Below are 21078 nucleotides of genomic sequence, written 5' to 3' on the forward strand. Positions count from 1 at the left end.
AAGATTGGTGTAAAACAAATGTGGTGCCTATATTTAAAAAGGGAGCAAGATCACAACCGGAGAATTACAGACCTGTAAGCCTACCATCAATAGTGGGGAAGCTACTTGAAGGTTTAGTACAGGATAATATTCAGGAATACCTAATAGAAAATAAAATTATTAGTAATAGTCAACATTGATTTATGAAGGATAGGTTGTGCCAAACTAACCTTATTTGTTTCTTTGAGGGTGTAAGTAGGAATTTAGAACAGGGTAATGCAGTTGATGTGGCCTACTTAGATTTTGCAAAGGCTTTTGATACGCTACCACACAAGAGGTTAGTGTACAAAATAAAGCAAATTGGACTTTGTAAAAATATTGCATCTGCATTGAAAACTGGTTGAAGGATAGACAACAGAGTATTGTCATAAATGGAACTTTTTCAGGTTGGGCTAAAGTTGTGAGTGAAATAACTCTAGGATTGGTACTGGGGCCCCTGCTATTTAACTTGTTTATTAATGACCTTGAGGTTGACATAGAGAGCAAAGACTCCATCTTTGCTGATGATACTAAATTGTGTGAAGTAGTAGAATCAGAGCAGGATGTAATTTCTCTCCAGAAGGACTCGGATAGACTTGAAACCTAGGCAGGTTAATGACAGATGAGGTTTAATACAGATAAATGTAAGGCTATGCATTTGGGAAACAAAAATAAACAGGCAACTTACAAATCCAATGGAGAAGAAGGATTTAGTAGTGCTTGCAATACAGTTTTGGGCACCACTCCATAAAAAAAGACATTATGGAACTCCAAAAAGTGCAGAGAAAAGGGATGGATAATCTGATTTATGATGAAAGGTTAGCTACAGTAAATTAGATTTGTTTACATTAGAAAAGAGGCGGCTAAGAGGAGATATGATAACTACACACACACATATATATTTAAAAATTTGAAATATATATTTTTTTAGTGATTGGTCTCCCAGTACCCCCTGATAGATGGTGGTTCCTCATATTTTAGTTTTACAAACTCTTTTATATCTCTTACAGTTGATTTGTATTGCTTATTCATATTGAGTTGTTGTTAAGGTACACCAGAGTACAGGCGGTCCTCGGTTATCCGATGCAATGCGTTACTCAAAATGGCGTCGGATAGCGAAGCGTCGTAAAGCGAAACCCGTTTTCCGATAGGAACACTGTTTAAATTAAACGTTCCGTTCCTGAAGGCATTTTTAATGCTAAAATACACAGAAAATGTTACTCAAGCAATAAGATATGCAGCACACACATAGATTATGATGGAAACATTATATTTATTGATTCCAGAACTGTAAAATAAAACTATAAAAATAAAACTATGCTGTATTCTGTACAGAAATGTACATGAGCAAAAAAAAAACACATCAGTTATTGGAGGAAGATGATTGGGGGGGGGGGGGTGTCTTCAACTGACCACGGACTTTTTGGAGGTGATGTAGGTGTAGTTGAAGGTTTCGGCCTCTTGAAGAACCTCTTCATTGAAGTCTGGACAGATCCTTTCCTTTTCTGCGTGTAGATCTCTCTATAGCAGCTGATTTAGTTAGACACCCCACGACTGACTGTTGAACTCCTTTCAATGTTAGGGTCATTGTCCTCAAATATGGCCAGTGCGCTATCAATGTGCTTGAATGCCGCAGCCAACATTTTGCTTGACAATGATTTATGTGGCTGTGGCTGTGCCACATCAGCAGATTGGTGGGCCTCCTCTTCAGCAATTTTTTGCTCTTCTAATTGCATGAGGTCTTCATTGCTCAACTCGTTAGAATGTGAGGCGAGCAACTCCTCAATATCCTCGGTTTCCACTTCCAAGTTGAGATCTCTGGCCATTTGCACAGCAGTTTCTGTAACTTCTGCAACAGTCTCTGTAAGGCCTTGGACATCAGACACAAAATCCGGGCACAAATTACGCCATGTTTCTCACTGCATGGAGAATGTTGTAACCCTTCCAAAATTCTTTTAAGGTTGGACCACCTTCCACATCGGTTGCTCTGATGGCCTGGGCAAATGTTCGCCTAAGATAGTAGGCCTTGAAGGAAGCGATAACCCCCTGGTCCATCGGCTGTATCAGTGAGGTGGTGTTTGGGGGCATGAACACCACCATGACGTTTGGATGATGGTCATCCAGGTACACGGGATGGCCAGGAGCATTATCCAGGAGCAGCAATGCTTTGAAATCGAGGTTCTGGTTCATGCAATATAATTGCACAGCCGGAATAAATTGATGCTGGAACCAGTCCTCAAAAAGGCTCCCTGTTACCCATGCCTTACGGTTGGACTTCCAAATCACTGGAAGTGTGCTCTTTGCATAACCCTTGAATGCCCTAGGGTTTTCTGCATGATAAACAAGCAAAGGTTTTAGCTTGAAATCACCTGCAGCATTTGATCCAAGCAGAAGAGTCAGCCTGTCCTTTGCAACTTTATACCCGGGCATAGATTTTTCCTCTTTTGCAATGTAGCTTCTACTGGGCATTTTCTTCCAGTAGAGCCCAGTCTCATCAACATTGAACACTTGACGTGCGCAATAGCCACCGTCCTCTATAATTTTGGCCAATGTAACAGGGAAGGTTTTAGCTGACTCCTCATCCGCACTAGCAGCTTCCCCGGTCACTTTAATGTTATGCAAGTTTGCCCTCTCTTTAAACCGCATAAACCAGCCCTTCCTTGCAGTGAACGTTTCCTCAGTGGTCCCTTCTCCATGCTGTTGCTTAATGTCCTCATACAGACTCAAAGCCTTGGCATGAATTAAGGCTAAACTAATGGGCACATGACGCTGGGATTGATCTTCCAGCCATATGATGAGGAGTTTTTCTACCTCAGCAATATGCCCAACACGTTGCCTTATTGTTGTACCTTGCATAGGTGCTGAGCCCTTGATCTGTTCCAAGATTCTTGGCTTGTCTTTGATTATTGTCACAATAGTTGTGCGAGGTATATCCAAGGCACGTCCAATTTCTGTGTTCGTCTCTCCTTTCTCAGAGCGCTTTATTATGTTTTGCTTGGTCTCCAAAGTTATAGATTTTCTATTCCTTTTTGGAGTAACAGCACTTTGCTTTTTGCTTTGATCAGCCATGGTTTAGGGCCTAAAATACACCACCAAACCTTCACACAGACTGTTCATAATGATTTCCCTAGCCTGCAGCCGTCTGGTTGTTCATTTGTAGCAATTTTTAAAGCATCGTAAGAGCGTCGGATAAGCCGTTCGGGCGTCCTAAAACGGGCCATAGGGATGCATTGACAAGCGTCGGATAAGCCGTTCGTCGTAAAACGAAACGTCGTAAAACGAAACGTCGTAAAACGAGGACCGCCTGTTCCTATATCATTTAGAGAAAATATATAGTTTTTAGCAGCACCTGAAATGGAGTATAGAAGAAAAGTAAATGTGAATATGGTTCACGGAACAGGGAGGGACCCAATTCCCTTCAAAGTTACAAAATATAACACTGGGGGAGTTCCCAGCACACAAACATGAATACAATTGCAACATCAATTGTCAAGAAAATTGATATTACTGGTATATTGAGTACAATATAAAGCAAACATCCACACATACCAGTGAAAGCTGGATAATGCATCAATAATATATAATACTTCGCAACATAGCTCATAATGCACATAAAATAGGGTGGGGGAAAAAGAGGGGATGCAATGGAAGGGAGACAAGGTAAGGGTAGACAAGGGTTGTTGTGACATCATGACGCTGACGTCCACGCGTTGACCGGACTAGAGCAGAGGCATCAACGAGGAAGCGGGTTGTATAGCGCTGGCGCCAGCCACATTATTTTGTGCATTTCATGGTCTGAAACCTTTGATTAGAAGGTCTCTGTGGGGTTATTCTAAGTTTTCATACTTCGTTACTATATGAGTACAAGGGGGATTGTTGACCACAAGGTGTTTTGCCCCAGATGATGTTATCCTATACCACATAGGTTTTTGTACCATATGTGGTGAGATAGCCCCACTATCATTGTTTTCCCTTTTGATATCTGTTATGCAGCTATACGTTTTGGGCAGCAGTTACCATCCTACCTCACATAAATGATGCATACAGGGGGTGTTTGGCTATACATGGTTTAGATTTCAATATACATTATATACAGCCACACTCCTCTTAATGTGTGTGGGAGTCTTTATTCGTTTAGAGACCGCCACTGTGGATTGTGAGATATATATATGGTGCTATGTCATCGTTTATGACAGCACACACATTATTCCACATTGTGGTTGCATCATTTTTCATTTGTGAGGCTGACTCATCCTGGTATTCCTCTGTTGTTTCCACGCTCACGTAGTACAAATAGTATTTACTAGGTGTTGTGTTCACTGCCACTAATAATAGGCAATTGTGCCACCGTGTGGTTATTTATAGGTTCTTTTTTACCCAGTGACCTCATCATTTACACCTATCCTATTCTATTATTCAATACTACATCTAGTCCTGGTTTCACTGAGGGGATTTTATTCACATTTACATTATACACAATCACTTGTATGTCACATTTTATATTGAATTAGATGTTAATAAAATTGTATTATTTTGTTTTATATTAATGGGGTCTCTCGCTACCTATAGTATTCCCTTGTCGTTGTGATGTGTTCTAGGTTCAGCATAATTTATCACAACATAGGTAGAGTGCATATTAAGAGGGATTCTTTCATGTGATACCACGGTTTCACAGAGTTGATACAATACAGTTGTTTTCTTCCCTCATGCACCACCTTTTCATTTACATGTACAGGTGATTCATTTAGGGTGAGTGGCAGGCCCAGTTCGTGTTTGTACTGTTGTAGTCCTCAAGTCTGGCAGCCTAGTACAGTACACACGGTTCTTCCGTAAACCCATGGTTGTCAAGGCAACTCAATACTTTCCATTGGTTCCTGCATCAGTGTCACTGTTCAGCATTGTCCAATCAACTGGCCTGACTTCCGAGTATCAGGGAGCAAGTCTGAATGTAAATAGCATCCAATGTCACTTGTAATAGGTGCTTTGGAACAATCTCCATCAGTGGGAAGCACAAACATACATGTAGTAAAGACAAAATACGAGAACATGATATCAGAAATCAGCATTTGGGAAATGATTAAACTACAATAAAGCAGTTCAACTGTTCACCATGTAATTAGAGAAATATAATTGTGGCAATCTTATATAGGGACAGATAGAATATGTCTCACTGACTGGCAGGGGTACTGTATACCTAGCAGATTATATCGGTGTAAATCTCAGTATGACCATTGCCTTTAGAATAGAATCTAGTTATCATCCAATAATAGATAGGTAGCGCATAGTAGTCCCCAAGAAGAATTAGTGTCTGTGGTATTATTGTGTTTTGCACCCCACTGTGGGATACTTATCCACTGGCCATTATATATCATTTGCTCATTATTTTGGATAGTCAAAATACCTTGTTGTATGTGTAGCACCCTTTCCCCCATCCTGTGTGAGATAGTGTTGCTACCGGTGTATTCTGGTGCTGGTGAATACCTGGCTGGTAAACAGGAGGCCGGAGATCTCTGCGATGGTGTGGGGAGTACATCAGGACAGGCTTATGGGTGGTTCCTCATCAATGGCAGTGCCTCCAGCCCCAGAGGATCCTGGTGTGGCCAGGATGGACCTCAGGGTCACTTCTTCTTGGGTGTTCATATTACAAGTAACACACCAAACTGGGGTTTATTGCGTACCCGGCAAGATACACAGGATACAGCCCCAGAAAATAGTACTCAGCTTGAGGCCTTGAATACCCCAACTCATATACCTTACCCCCTAATGAGGCAAGGCCTCAGGCTGCTCCTCCTGGCGGAGGCTCTCTGCTGCATCCTCATACTCTGAAGAACAGCCCATAACTCCCCTCTAACCCCTTACTCTAACTTAGAGGGAAAAAACTCTCCTTCCCTGGGGAGTGGCTTGTAAGCTGGCCAACCTACTATCATAGACCCCCTTACAATAACAGGCCATTCATTAACTTTATTGCTAACACACACACACACACACACACACACAGAACAGTATAACAGGCCCTGCATAATCTACTCCCAACACTGCCCACTCTTTACTGGGACTTACAGTGTTAGAGGGGTCAGAGAATCAGTAGTCCAAGGGGACTTGGCTATACTGTATATGTTTGGGAGTACCTGTTTTTTACAGGGCTAAGGGAAGTACCTGGATCTGTTTGGTCTTAGGCAACGGGCCAGAAGAAGGGGCTAAGAGCCCCGAAACTTTGCCCCCTAATTCCCCTGTTTCCCCCCCTCTCCCTCCCCTTGTCTACCCTTACCTTGTCTTCTTTCCATTGCATCCCCTCTTTTTCCCCACCATTTTTTATGTGCATTACGAGCTATGTTGCGAAGTACTATATATTATTGATGCATTATCCAGCTTTCACTGGTATGTGTGGATGTTTGCTTTATATTGTACTCAATATACCAGTAAAATCAATTTTCTTGACAATTGATGTTGCAATTGTATTCATTTTTGAGTGCTGGGAACTCCCTCAGTGTTATAACCTATATCATTTAGTACTGTTGTGTATTACTAAGCATTCAAAATGCTGACATGCACTTTGTCTTTTATGTATATTTTCAACAGTTGTTTTGATTGCAGATCCATGTTATCAGTTACATTTTCATCCAACACATTGATGGTTAATTCTAAGCAGTTCTTTTTCTCTAGAAGAAAGGTGAGGGATTTCTGACGTGAGGATGGGACTGGGGGGAATTATTCTTGGACATGCACAAAAATGTACACGTTTAATCCCATTTTAAAATCGTTTCGAATTTATCTATGGTATTATTTTTGTAAATAATCATTATTACATTCTAATTGTTTTATAAAACATATAAAAATTAGTTTTTTTAGATTATCACAACAATGCTATTAAATTTACCATATGGTCTATGAAAAAAAGTACAGGAACTGCGTTCCACCATATTCCACCCTGATTTTAAGTATTTAAGGCAAGATGAGAGCCACCCCATATTCAATTTTTCCCCTGAGGAAGCATGGTGGGGGATATAACCTGCAGAAGATAGCTCTGAAGGTCGGTGGAGGACAATAGCGGCGGCTGCTGCAGCAGCGGAGAGCAGGGTCGGAGTCCACCCCAATGGTCTGACCTGGAAGTATCTGCTGTCAGGACTGGCTCCACTCCACGCTATACTATAGGTAAGAGGACCTTTAGCTTATGGGGGGAGGGGGGTTAGAGATGGATGGGGGGACTGAGCTATGGATCTGGGTGGCTGGCGGGGTTGAGATTGATCTCGGAGGAGCGAGAGATGGATCGAGGGCTGAGATATGATAGGGTGAGGGGGCTGCGATATGGAGGGAGGAGGGTGGAGAGAATGGGAGATAGAGAAAATGGGGAAGAGAAGGAATTGTTTGTGGGGGGGAGAGAATCATACTACGTCAACAATGGCAATGCAGGGGAGTGAAAAAACGCACAAGGTGGAGAGAGATTGTTGCTGGTTAGAGCGGTATCACACGTGACACAAAGGGAGAGCAGTCACCCCTCAGAGCTATGTGGAATGTATGGAACCCTTGAAGGTAGCATGGAAATCCACAAAAGACAGGAGTATTAAATATATAAAAACTGATAGAAATTAATGTAACATAAAAATAACAAGAGAGAGAAGACAAAATGGTGTCTGCAAAATGTGTAGAGCTACACCAAATGCTATGGTAGCTAAATAATAAACAGGGGACAATTAACGCCAAGAGAAATAACAGGACAAACCAAGGTAAGCTACATAAAACTGGAGTGTTACATGCAACAGCAATAATAGCAAGGGACAAAATAATAAAGAGGGGAGCAAAATAGTGCAAAGGGAATACAAGACAAAAAACAAGAAAGTACCTGAATATTCGTAGTACTAGGAGCCACAGTGAAGAGGAACAATGCAGGGCTAGGGAAAAAAGAATAACCCGACTCCTGACCTGTAAACAGAATGTTTGACAAGCAAAGACCAAGCAGGATGTGTGGGGTTTTATAGCCAAACTACGATAGCTGCTGATTGACTGTTCTGCTTCTTACCAGTTCTGGGCCTGAACCTGACTCCTCTGTGTGCCCCTACAGGTGTACAAAGAGTATTGTGGGAGGGACTCATGACAGAGCCATTTCTGCCGGGTCTGGAGCTGGTTCCTTTTGAGCCTGTTCGTCCAATGTTAGTAAGTCGGTCTCTATTTATATTTCATATCCATTTGTGACCTAGCAAAATTGCTGGCAGACTGCGCCATTGAAAGCCAGCTGCATCTAAAGCACATGTCACCTATGGGATCACAAGCAGTCAATGGAGAGAGGCGAAAGAAGCCTGCTGTACTGTATGTGATCATTTATAATCATGTTGTATAGTTATATGCAGTGGGAAAGGTAAAACCAATAGGGAAGTTAACCTCTAGCCTTGCTTGTTATCCTAGGAGGTATATGTTATTTTGCCATTATTGTCATGTTTTTTAGGTTAAAAGACATATCATATCCTTCCAATAAATTGTGCACCTCTTTATTTGTTTGTGTGTCTGTTTTATCCTGAACTCTTCATACGTGACCTGTTTTATTAGTGCGCCGTATCTGTGTAAGTATCTAGTAGTATCTCAATATATTGTTTATTTAATGGGGGAGAGTTGTTTATTGAATATCTCCAATAACATATCACAAGTCAGCACATATATTACTAAAGCTTATTTGGGGGTCTGTGATTATCCTGCAGGGCATTTCGGTTCTCCCTGATCCATCTCCAAGATTCCCGGACAAGATCAGAGAGAGAAAAAAAATATATACATAGTAGTGACAGTGGTCTATTATTGAGCAATTATGTCCATTTATGTGTACATTAAGTGACGATTATTTAAAACAGTGGGTTTTTATTTAGAAAGGGAAGCTGGATGACGAGACTAATTGTAAACTATACAGATGCATTTTTAGCATCGCACATGGCTGAAGTCTGACTTTTTACAAGACAATGCTACACATATGCATAAATTAAGTGTATATTCTTTTGTGCCAGGATGTTCAAAATCCAATTACAGTTATTTTGTAAGAATGGACTCTACGTAAGAAACCAAAGTTATTACAGCTGAAGTGACCATGGCTTTTTATGCTATAAAACGCCTTCAGCTCTACTGATTGTGTCAGTAAATTGGGTCCTACTGTCTTTTCTGATTCTAAGATCACTAGCAAGTTTTCTTGTGCTAGAACCATGACAACAGCCATTATTACAAATGTGTTAGTCCTACACACTGTTAAGCAAGTTGTCAGACATTAATTGACTAACAATACTACGGAATATCTACTGACGTAAGTACCCATAACACGGACATTTCCCCCCCCCCATTATTGGCTCAGTATTTTACCCATGAGAGGGGAATGCAAGTCAAATTGCTGTGTGTATGTTCATTGCCTAATGAAAAATCAGAAACTATTCTGGAATTTTGCAGACACTCTGCAAAATGTAGATCTTGATATAAAAAAAATGTGTTGCTTATTGTGGAGATAATGCAAACACTGTATTTGGTGGATGTCTTCGACACGGTAAGAACAATGTGTTTACAAGACTTAAAACCAAAGTTATTACAAGTGAACGAATGCTTGGAGGGAATTGGGTGTCCAGCACACATGCTGCACAGTGCAGTCCGCACCTGACATACTCTAACCTGATAGTGAGGTAATTGTTGTGAAACTGTTTAAGTACTTCAGCATCTACACTGAGCATTTGGAGGATTTGTGCCAGTTTGTCACAGTCCAGTATCTGTCAATCCTTTCGCACTTGACGACAAGCTGGCTTTCTTTAGCAAATGCAGTGGAAATGATTATCTCTTTGAAGCACTAAAATCATATTTTTTGTCGGAAGAAAAAGCGCAAAAAATTCTGGAAACTTTTTTACGAATTCATAGAGTGAAACTTACTTGCACCTGCTCCATAGCCTGCTGAATATCTGCAACAGGAATAATCTACCATTTGAAAAGGGGAGGGAGGGGAGAGAAAAGTGTATTCGAAGTGTTATGTATTTTAAAAGAGACTGGTGAATTTGTCAAAAAAAGATTGGATGCAACATTCCTATCTACACTTCAAGAGGCCCCCTCTCTGTAAATCTATAAAAACAGGCTCAAGACTTACCTGCTTACCCAGGCATTTAGTTAATGGACCACAACCTGTCTGGTTTTAAACAGGGGTGTAATTTCAGAGTCTATGGCAAATTAGTTGCAGTCCAGACTGGCTGCTATAATTATCTAATGAATTTGATAAAAACTCTGGAACAGTTTGACGCATTTTCATGGATGTTGGTTGTCACAGTTCCAACATGGGAACAACTTGAGGCAACCTTTCCTGCATCCACCTGAAGGACAAAGGGCTAGAAGTGAATGATAATGACTGGTTCTGTGATTTTATTTCAGAATATTCCATTGACTGAAGTGCAGCAGTGTAATGTGGAAAATTGGCAAAAGAAACTGTCATGAGAAATGGGAAAGCATTCTTCAGTAAATTGAATCCAATGAACAATTCTCTGAATAACAAATCATCTACCAATTTATATTCGGAATACCTGTGCACAATGCTCATGTCTAGCACGGATTTTACTTAATGAATGTTCAATGGAATAAAGCAAGAAATTGACTGGACATACATTATCTACAGTGGAATCCATTCTGCTGTGTATATGCAATGAGTTTTATCACTATGTACTGCACAACAAACAGTTGCAGAAAGATGCAAAGTTATCAAGCAAATAAACTAAACATATTTTTGTTCATATTGTTACATGCTAGTTATTTGTTTTCGAATGTGCAATAAGTTAATACATGTTATAATATTGTTTATATTATTTTTTAAGGTCAGTCATTAACTCATTATAATATTGAACTTTCATAATGGATTTCTGCATCCTCTATTGTTCTAAAAACCTACATGTGGCAACCCTAGGATCTATGCATAATTAAACCAGTGATGAATAGATAATTTGAGCAAAAACTGTTGCATCACCAATATTTCAATCAAATACTCGCACTTGCATTTGAACAGATCCCTGCATAATTCAAGTAATCACACAAACATTACCTGATCAATTAATAATTCAGTCACTTTCAACCTAGCATACTGCAAGATGCATTCATGCATTAAACAGATCAGAACTTATTCTCAGAACATAAATGTGCCCTGCTAACTAGACAAAACAATGTTTCTGATGAAAAATGAACACATTGGCCATGATAAAAAAAGGTATGTTACAGTAGGTGGCACCAACGAGCTAGCTTTAAGCTTAAATTAAAAAAATCTATGACAGCATTAAATCAAAGTATATAAAAAGAGATATTAAAAAAAACATGTATAGAGAGTCAGAGGGGGGGGGGGGGGGTGAAAAGGGGAAACAGAGCGCGTGCAGCTTCACCTGAATACTTGCAGGCAGCAAAACGCACGGCTATACACACCCTCTCTTCCAGGATAACAATGAGCCTTGCGGAATCTTGTGCCAGTTACTACACAGCCAACAACGCATTTGTGGATACTTTTGGTTGTCCCAGAAAAGAAGATGGTACAGATCTGATATACTGCTGTGGTTTTGCTGACTTGAAATATTGCTGCAATGAACCAGGAAACTACTTTCCCTATAAGCATGGCTACATGTGGACACTTAGGTAAGAAAAAGACTGGCAGCTTAAATGTAATAATTCAAGGTGTTGCACCTAGCACACAGCAACATTTCAATATGAAACATTTTTAAATAAGTGTTGCTTACTTTGTTACTGTGATTGATGGCTGAAGTATGGGCACAAAAGAATCTGATACTTAATGAATAGAGAGTGATATGTGGAAATGGGGCAAACTGTGTATAGATTTGTAACAGCTTAAATAAGTGAGTAAGGAAGAATGTATTTTTTTATATCATCTCTGATATTTTGAAACCGAATTTTATGACTACACACTATTTATTTACTGGTTATTCATGAATTCACTGATTAACACTCAGATACAAACCACACACGTGCATAAAGAAGAGAAGAATAACTGCAGTGTGCACCTCAACTGTTTTCAAAACTATTTCTCATTAAAAAAAAAGAAGGGTAAAAAGATAATATACACCCTTTTACGGTGATATTATGGAATTGCAAGATTTCAGGGCCACCAAAGTTCCTTTAGGCAACCGTTACTTGCTCTTTTTTCAATAACCATAATTTTTCATAGATATCAGATCAATCGTTATTACATAGATGCCAATGCCATATGGAGTTATGCTCCTTTTAGGGTAAGATGTGGTCAGATGACTGCAGTTTAGGAAAAGCATTTATTTATTTGCATTCTACACAAACATTCGTGGATATGAGATCTGTGTTGGGTATGTCTAAGTTTACTTGGAGCAAAACTTGTACAATACAGGTGCAAAACAAATCGCAAAATCAACTTAGGGCCGTTCTATACTGGTTGCGGCCGTGCGCGCGCGCGCGCGCATGTGCTGCATGCTTTTCCCTGTTATAGAGCCGGGAGCTACTTGTGTGTGTGTGTGTATGTGTGTGTGTGTGTGTGTGTGTGTGTGTGTGTGTGTGTGTGTGTGTTTGTGTGTGTATGTTCATGGGTTGTGTGAGTGAAGAAAGTCCTAAATAAGATTTTTTAAAGAAAAAAAAAAAGTTTAATAAATATTTTTATTTTTTATTTGTGCAATCATTGACACACACACACACACACACACACACACACACACACACACACACGCGCGTGCCGGAGCAGCGCAAAATAATCTTTCCCACCGTCTTCGCCGCTGTCTGTCGACTCCCCGCTCCCTGCCGTGCGTTCGGGTGGCCCTTGTATAGAAGGGCTCGCTGACCTCAGCCATCTATAACTGCCGTGCGCGCGCACGGCGTAGCACGCCCCGGTACTATAGAATGGCCCTTACTTTCAAAGGATTGTTTTCTATGCTACAGCGGATCATTTGCACAACTGTCGCACAATTAACATAAGGTTTAATTAATTTAACGCCGCAGGAGTAGCAAAACAGAAGCAGTATACACAAGATTAAAATGCCTTTCCCAGCATCAGTTTAACTCCAAAAGTGCCGTGATACATTGACCCCCATGGGCTTAGTGGGTCCTCTGTACCTGTTATAACTGATACTCTATTTTAAAAACACAGTTTTGCTAATGTCACCTCTAACTAAAACCATTTATGGTTATATGATGACTTTTACTTTTTTTGTTGTTATAATACTATACTTCAGAGATATCTGTCATTTTTAGATTTGTATGGGAGGATTGAAAAATACAGTTCCCACTTATTCCTTATGGGAATAATAGTCCATTTTCCTATTGACACAATGGATGTGATTTCACTCCTAAGAAAACATTAAAAACAAAAAAAAAGTACTTTGCTTTACTGTGTCTTTCCAAAAAATGATATTCCTACAGATGTAGCAAGACTTAGGGCTGTTATATAGTGTGTGCGGCCGTGCGTGCGCGTGCCTGTGCGAAGGCGCGTGCATGTGCCGCACACGTTTTGTGTGTACTGTATACTGTGCGCGACTGTATGACTGTATGTGTATGTGTGTGTATGTGTGTGTGTTTTCAAATAAATAAATAAATCCTTTAATATTTTTTTTAATAACATTGTACATATACACACATATACACACATATACTTCCATTTTTAGCGGCGGTAGCAGCGCAAATTCTTTCTTTTTTTTAATCTTCCCCCCTGTTGGCCGGTTCCACTCTCCCTGCAGTGCGCACGCACGGTGCCATTATAGAAAGGCTGACTAATGTCAGCCAACTACAAATGCCACGCGCGCGCACGGCGCAGCAATCGCAGGCACTATAGAACGAACCTTACTGTTCCTGTTACTGCGCAAAACCAAATTAAATTCCCCAGTATTTCTTGACAAATGGTGTTTTGCGTCTGCTCCAATATGTTGCAGTAAAGATAGGCCGTGCTAGTGTGTCTTTAACTTAAATTCAATTAACAGCATTCCAAAACGATTGCTACAATAATGCATGTTTTATACTGTTCTGTGTAATGTAACCCACCCCCTTATTCCCATACACTGAATGCTAGGAAACATCAGATTACAGTAAATTAGGGAAACATGTATTGTACTCAGATTTATGGGCATATTTATTGCTTTATACAATAATAGAAATAACAAAGACTTGGGAAACTAATACAATCTTCTTCCACCGACATGCCTTGGCTGTCTCTTGAACAATTTCACCTGTAAGATAATCAAAAAGAAATAGATGCATTATTTAAACACTGTGCTGCTTTGTCAGAGCACCGCTGCGCATGCATGCTCTATGTATACTATATGGAATGCATATACAGTCCATTGAATTTATGCACATGCATGATACAGTATGCGTATACAGTATGCTTTCCGTTAAATTACTGCACATGCACAAGCTACACCTAGTGGATGAAATGCATACTATGGGGGCTATGCACTAAGCTCAATGGCTTTGCGCTCTGATTTTCCAAAAAAGCAGGTTCGTTAAAAAGTGAGGCCGGGGACGCGATTCACTAAGGCCTTGAGCCCATTTTTTAACGTACCTGCTCAAAATAGCTCAGTACAGCCACAGCGTACGTGTTGCTTTTTTCCCTCTGCTAGCGTTCTTAACCTTTACGTGCGCTAGCTGATAGAAAAAAAAGCCGCATGTAACATTTGCATGGAGATTCTGTATCTCCATGCAAGACTGTTACAGGCGATTGTACACTAAATAAATATATTTTAATAATAGTGTACATGAGCAGGGGGTCTCAGGACCTGAACTGCATTGGTTTCAGATCCGAGGACCCCCTACTTCAGGAGATACAGGCCCCGTTATGGGGTGCCGGTATCCCCTGCACTTTAAAGCTCCCGCGTCACGTGACCGGGACATTTACATTCTGCAGGGGATACCGGCACCCCATAAAGGGGCCTGTATCACCTGAAGTAGGGGTCCCTGAGGCTGAAACCAATGCGGTTCAGCTCAGGAGACCCCCTGCACATCTACACTAGTATTAAAACACACATAACAATAAACAATAATTCATTACCGTAGCGGCTATACGCTATGGCAATGAACCAGCATTAATGTACATTTTAATAATAGTGTGCGGGAGCAGGGGGTCACCTGAGCTGAACCGCATTGATTTCTGCCTCAGAGACCCCCTGCTTACCGAGTTACAGGCCCCGGTATGGGGCATCGGGTGCCAGTGTCACCGCCATCTTTATAGCGTCCAAGACGCGATGTGGGCTCTATAAAGACGGCGGCGACACTGGCACCGATGCCCCAAACCGGGGCCTGCAACACGGGAAGCAGGGGGTCTCTGAGGCAGAAATCAATGCGGTTCAGCTCAGGGGACCCCCTGCTCCCGCACACTATTATTAAAATTTACATTAATGCAGCTTCATTACCTTAGCGGATAGCCGCTAAGGCAATGAAGGGGTTAAGGCACATTAGCATATTTATTGGGGACAATTGCCCACAATAAACATAGCAATATACAACACATATCCCCCCCGCCCCCTAACACATACTATACAGTAATGGGCACAAAAACTATTATCCACATATGGATAATAATGCATTTGCCCATTTTAAATACATATAAATTACAATAAATACAGTAAAAATATATTACACTTACCTTTTACAGGCACCCATGATGAAGGTCGTCTTCATCCTCATCTTCATCCTGCCCATGCCCCCTCCGATGCTGCAAAACATACACAAGAATAAAAACAGCCAATGTAATGTCCCCTAACCCCTTAATCACCATAGCGGTTATTAACCGCTACAGTCATTAAGGGGTTAACCCACCCTCACCCACCACTCGGGAGGCCTACATACCCTCCCCCACCCCATGAGGCCTAAGCATCCTTACCCACTACCCAGCCGGGAGGCCTACCCACATACCCTTGGGGCCAATACCCCCTCCCACCACCCCCAGTGCCCACAATAAAAACAATACACTGCCCCACAATAAACATCATTCTATTTATTATATACATAACCCACCCCCTGTGCCCCCCCATAAATACATGATTTATTCTTTTACATACAGGGTTCATACCCCAGGCCCACGTGAGTCCCCGGTGGGCCTGACAGGTCACCTCACAGACCTACAGGTTACCAGCATCATGTTTCACACAGGGTCTGGAGGCCTGTAGGTGGGTCCCGCCAGGCGCCATGGCACACCAGGTGGTCTCGCGGGTCACCATGGGCCACAATGGGGTCCCCACGGTAGGCCCGCGGATGTCTGGGGGGCCCCGGGTCAGACCCACTGGTTCTTAGGGGCCTCGGGTGGTTCCCACGGGGGTCTGGGGACCCACGGGTGGTCCCTACGGGTCCGCAGTGCCCCCACATGGTCTACTTGAGCCAATCAGAGTTGGGATGGAGTTCCCACGCTCTGATTGGCTACCGTACCATGTGTCGCCGGCCATCTTTGTTTTGATGAAGTCATCTTAAAGGCAATTGAAACTCAGCCATTCTGATTGGCTGGCGTCATTGCCTTTAAATGACGTCATCATTTTTGTTTTTTTCCGGCCAAATCACATGTTTTTCACGGCCCAATCAGGACCGTGGGAAACATTTGACCAAAATGTGACGCCATAGGCTTATAAAAGCCTATGTCGCCTCATTTTGAAGCCAGACGCCGAGGAGGGAACACCTCCCCTCCTAAGAAGAGAAGAAGGGCGTGGCAGAAGAAGATGGAAGAAGACGGAAGAAGACAGAGAAGACCCCAAAGAAGAATGAAGACCCCAAGACAGACAGGAAGGATAACAAATAGAAGAAAGAAGACACTGTTATGGATTGTAAGGGTTTATTTTTTTATGGTTACCTGTGGATTGGTTCCAGTGCTTCCGGGTCGCCTGGATTTCGATGAGTGGGCATCTAATGGAAAGTAAACAAAAGAAAAGTGTATTATTTTTACTTTTACAGGTTTTTTGGATTTTTGATTCATGTCTTTTATTTTTTCAGTCCCATTTAATGCCCGTGAATATATCTATGTATATACATACATTCACGGACACTGAATGGGTGTATTCTATGTGATTTTTGTATGTAAATGCATTGTTTTTTATGCTCTATTATTGCCCCTGTATGTTATGTATATCTATCTATGTGGATAGACATACAGGGATAATAATTGATTGTTTTGCTAATGTTTATGTTCTTTACATGTATGGCTAATATATTTATCAGCTTTATTTTGTCATTGGTGTGAATAATGTAATTTGTATTTAGTTACAGGTTATTTTTAATGGCTCCTTTCTGGTACTTAGATTAGAATGATAGTGGTTACTTTCAATTAGAATTCTTTTAGCAATGGTTTGGCTTTAGGAATTGAATAGGGAATTGTATAATTGATTTTTATTGTATTGTAATTGGTTTAGGAAATGGATTAATTAATTGATTGATTGTAAATGTATTGATGTTGCTTAGTTTCTATTTGATTTTCATGATGGCATTGGTGGTTAGGGGATATTGTTCATAGTGTTTTTTTTTGTTACATATATTTTGCATAGTGTTACATGATGCACAGATTAATTGCATCATGTACACACTCCATGCAATTGTGTGACATGTCATATACATTTGTGTAGCTGCTGGTTTGTTGGTTCATATTTACAATTGATGCTGGATTTATTGTACATGCAATGTGGTGATTTTAAGATTAAAAATTCATGTTTTGATTTATGCATGTTTTATGTGTTTCATAATGGGCAAATAATCTATTATCCATATCTGGATAATAGTTATTTTGCATATTATTGTACTGAATGTGTTGGGGGGGGGGGGGGGGGGGTGGATGTATGTATTTAATGTATTGGCCCCGTTTTATTTTTATTTTTACATACACCACCAGAGGTCTCCTCAGGCTTCTCACGGGTAACAGGCTGGCGGGTCCACGGGGGACACCTGAGCCTGTGAAGAACCGGTGGCCCCACATCTGTGGGGGCACCGTGGACCCGTAGGGAACACCCGTGGGTCTCCAGACCCCCATGGGAACCACCCGAGGCCCCTCAGACACCTGTGGGTCTGACCCGGGGCCCCCCAAACATCCGTGGGCCTACCGTGGGGACCCCATTGTGGCCCACGGTGACCCGTGGAGACCACCTGGTGGGCCATGACGCCTGGCGGGACCCACCAACAGGCCTCCAGACCCTGTGTGAAACATGATGCTGGTAACCTGTAGGTCTGTGAGGTGACCCATCAGGCCCACCAGGGACTCACGTGGGCCTGGTGTATGAACCCTGTATGTAAAAGAATAAATCATGTATTTATGGGGGGGCATGGGGGGTAGGTTATATATTTAATAAATAGAATGATGTTTATTGTGGGGCAGTGTATTGTTTTTATTGTGGGTACTGGGGGTGGGGGAAGGGGGTGTTGGCCCCAAGGGTATGTGGGTAGGCCTCCCGGCTGGGTAGTGGGTGAGGGTGCTTAGGCCTCACGGGGTGGGGGGGGTAGTGGGGAGGGTATGTAGGCCTCCCGAGTGATGGGTGAGGGTGGGTTAACCCCTTAATGACTGTAGCGGTTAATAGCGGTTAAGGGGTAAGGGGACATTACATTGGATGTTTTTATTCTTGTGTATGTTTTGCAGCATCGGAGGGGGCATGGGCAGGATGAAGATGAGGATGAAGACGGCCTTCATCGTGGGTGCCTTTAAAAGGTAAGTGTTATATGTTTTTACTTTATTTATTGAATGTTATATGTATTTAAAATGGGCAAATGCATTATTATCCATATGTGGATAATAGTAATTTTGCTCATTACTGTATAGTATGTGTTAGGGGGGTGTATTTAGTTATAAATATTGTTTATTATTTTTGGAGGCACAACATTGGTACCACAGGCCCGCAGGTACCTCGGGACTCCCACGGGGACCCCCGGACCCCGTGGGGTCAGCCGGGGACACCCGCGCAACCCCCGGGCTCCCTCAGGGGCCCCTGCGGGGTCACCCGGGGACACCCGCCGGCCTGTTGTATGGGTGTTGCGCATGCAAAAATGAAAAGCAATAATATTTTCTAAGTCCAGCTTTTTTTACATCTACCTTGAGCTGATGTGTTATGATCAACGCAACTTTCGCGTACGCTAAGGTTGCATTGCTTAGTGCATCCCGCTTAAGGGCAGAATTTAACGCAAACAGGGTTACGAACGAGCAAAGTTGGACTTAGAAAAAATTCCAGAAAAAAGTCAGTTTTAGGGCGCAAAGTGCCTGTTTGCGTTGCTTAGTGCATCGGGTTCAGTGCAACATCACGTTCTAAGAGCACTTTGCGCTCTAAAAGTGACTTAACGGAGCTTAGTGCATGACCACCTATGTGTTTTTCATCAAATTAATGCACTTGCTTGCTGGCGCTACAATGCAAAGAGATAATGAAAAGGAAGTTGTTACCTTAATTATCTATTAGTGATATTCTGTGTCGCTGTATGTGGTTCCTACACGAACAAGGTGTTGACATTGAAAAATCTTCAGAATCTGCAAAACAAGGATTAAAACAATAGCTTCAAGAAAAAGAGCACACCCAAACTACTCCACTTGAACACCACTGAGTTGCACCCCCTTACATAAACGATCAACTGTATTTATTTTTAAAAAAAATCATGTTTTCATCCGTTTCAGTAACTGATTACTCAAGCTCACAGTCCTCAGATGCCATAATAGTCCTTTAAGTATGTCTTTCACATTCTTGAATTCCACAGTAGTATATTTATACTGCTGCTTAAGTGCATCTAAAATAGATCTCCTCAAATTGTTAGGTACAGTCTTCTTACCGTGGGAGACATCAAGTTCACATTTCTGGCCCTGTCAACATAAAGTTGAAAAGGCAGATGATGTTGTAAGATTAATTGTGCAAATCGATGTGGCTGTCCCCTGCAGCATGTAGCATATATTTCCAAAGTTTCCCGGGGTATTATGGAAAGGGGGATGTCATCTGCTGGATCACCTGTGGCTGGGATACAGGTGCATTTATCCCTCTGTGGTTCTGTTGCAGCAGGTGGCCTTTGGCAAACAGGCACAGGTAACAGTTCCGGGATGCCACTTTCTTGCAGGGCATTCTCAGTAGCATGGGTCATAGGTAGAGTGTCATTGTTGCTGAATTAGCAGGACAGTATTTATGGCTGTATGGGCTTCCCACCATCTAGGTATTGCTTGGAGGCACATGGGGGAGAAGAGGCTTCCTCCAGTTGTCGTGGTCTCTCTTGCAGCAGTCTACCAAGAAGCATCCATGCGCCTTGCCATATGGTCCATCTTCTCTAACCCAGGGTTCATTTTTTTTGTCCAGTCTTTGCTGATGCTCAGGTACCTATCCACGATCAGTGGCAAGTCTGGCCGCAGGTGTGCATTACAATTGGCCAATAACAAAAACCACTTGACAATGACATGCTATTCCTGAACAAGCCACCAGTTGAACTGTCAAGATTCCCTCCCACAATACTCCCCGTAGACATATGGGGGTGTACAGAAGAGTCAAGTTCAGGCCAGGGCTGGTAGGAACTAGAATCTCACATGAGGCCAGCAGCCATCTTAGCTTAGGGTATATAAATCCCACCCATCCTGATAGTTCATGCTTGTCAGTTTTTTTTTTCCAGAGCAGTAGTCTGGCCATTTTCTTGCTCCCTGCTCTTTTGTATTTCCCTGGCTATCAATACCAGCAGACTTTTCAGGTACCTTTTTCTTTTGCCTTGTGTTTCCCCTTGTACTTCTTGTCCCCTGATCTTTTGTCTTTCCCTGGCTATCAATTGCTTTTGAATGTAGCTCTGCAGACTTTGCAGATACCTTTTTGATTTTTCCTTGTACACCTAGTAACCTGCTCTTTTATCCTTCCCTTGTTACCATTGCTTTAGCATGTATAGATGCAGCAGCCGTTATCCGACCATTTCTCGGACCAGCGTCAGTGAAGTCTGCTGTATTCCACGCGGCACTCACTATATCATCTTCCCATGAAGTCTGCCAATCCCACTTTTGTTTACCGTGCTGATTACCTGGATTCTGATTTGTGTGGTTGCAGTTCTGCGTGTATCCGCCAGATAGCAAAAGTGAATCTCTTTGCATAGACTATACAGTGGGTAGTGGGTAGTCAATGTGCAGGTGTTTAAAAAAACATAAAA

The 21078-nt window shown here is 41.9% G+C and overlaps 1 protein-coding gene across 2 annotated transcripts in view; it reads left to right on the plus strand.

The window, feature by feature from the left end:
• Positions 1-11384: 11384 nt before the first annotated feature.
• SHISAL2B (shisa like 2B) overlaps positions 11385-21078 on the plus strand; it is a 117294-nt gene continuing 107600 nt past the window's right edge. For both annotated transcript variants that reach the window (XM_075589946.1, XM_075589938.1), the window contains exon 1: positions 11385-11631. In XM_075589946.1, the coding sequence (XP_075446061.1) occupies positions 11444-11631 (188 nt within the window). In that variant the 5' untranslated portion in view covers positions 11385-11443. The remainder of the gene's footprint in view (positions 11632-21078) is intronic.

This window comes from Ascaphus truei, chromosome 1, assembly GCF_040206685.1.
Source record: "Ascaphus truei isolate aAscTru1 chromosome 1, aAscTru1.hap1, whole genome shotgun sequence".
Taxonomy (NCBI): Eukaryota; Metazoa; Chordata; class Amphibia; order Anura; family Ascaphidae; genus Ascaphus; species Ascaphus truei.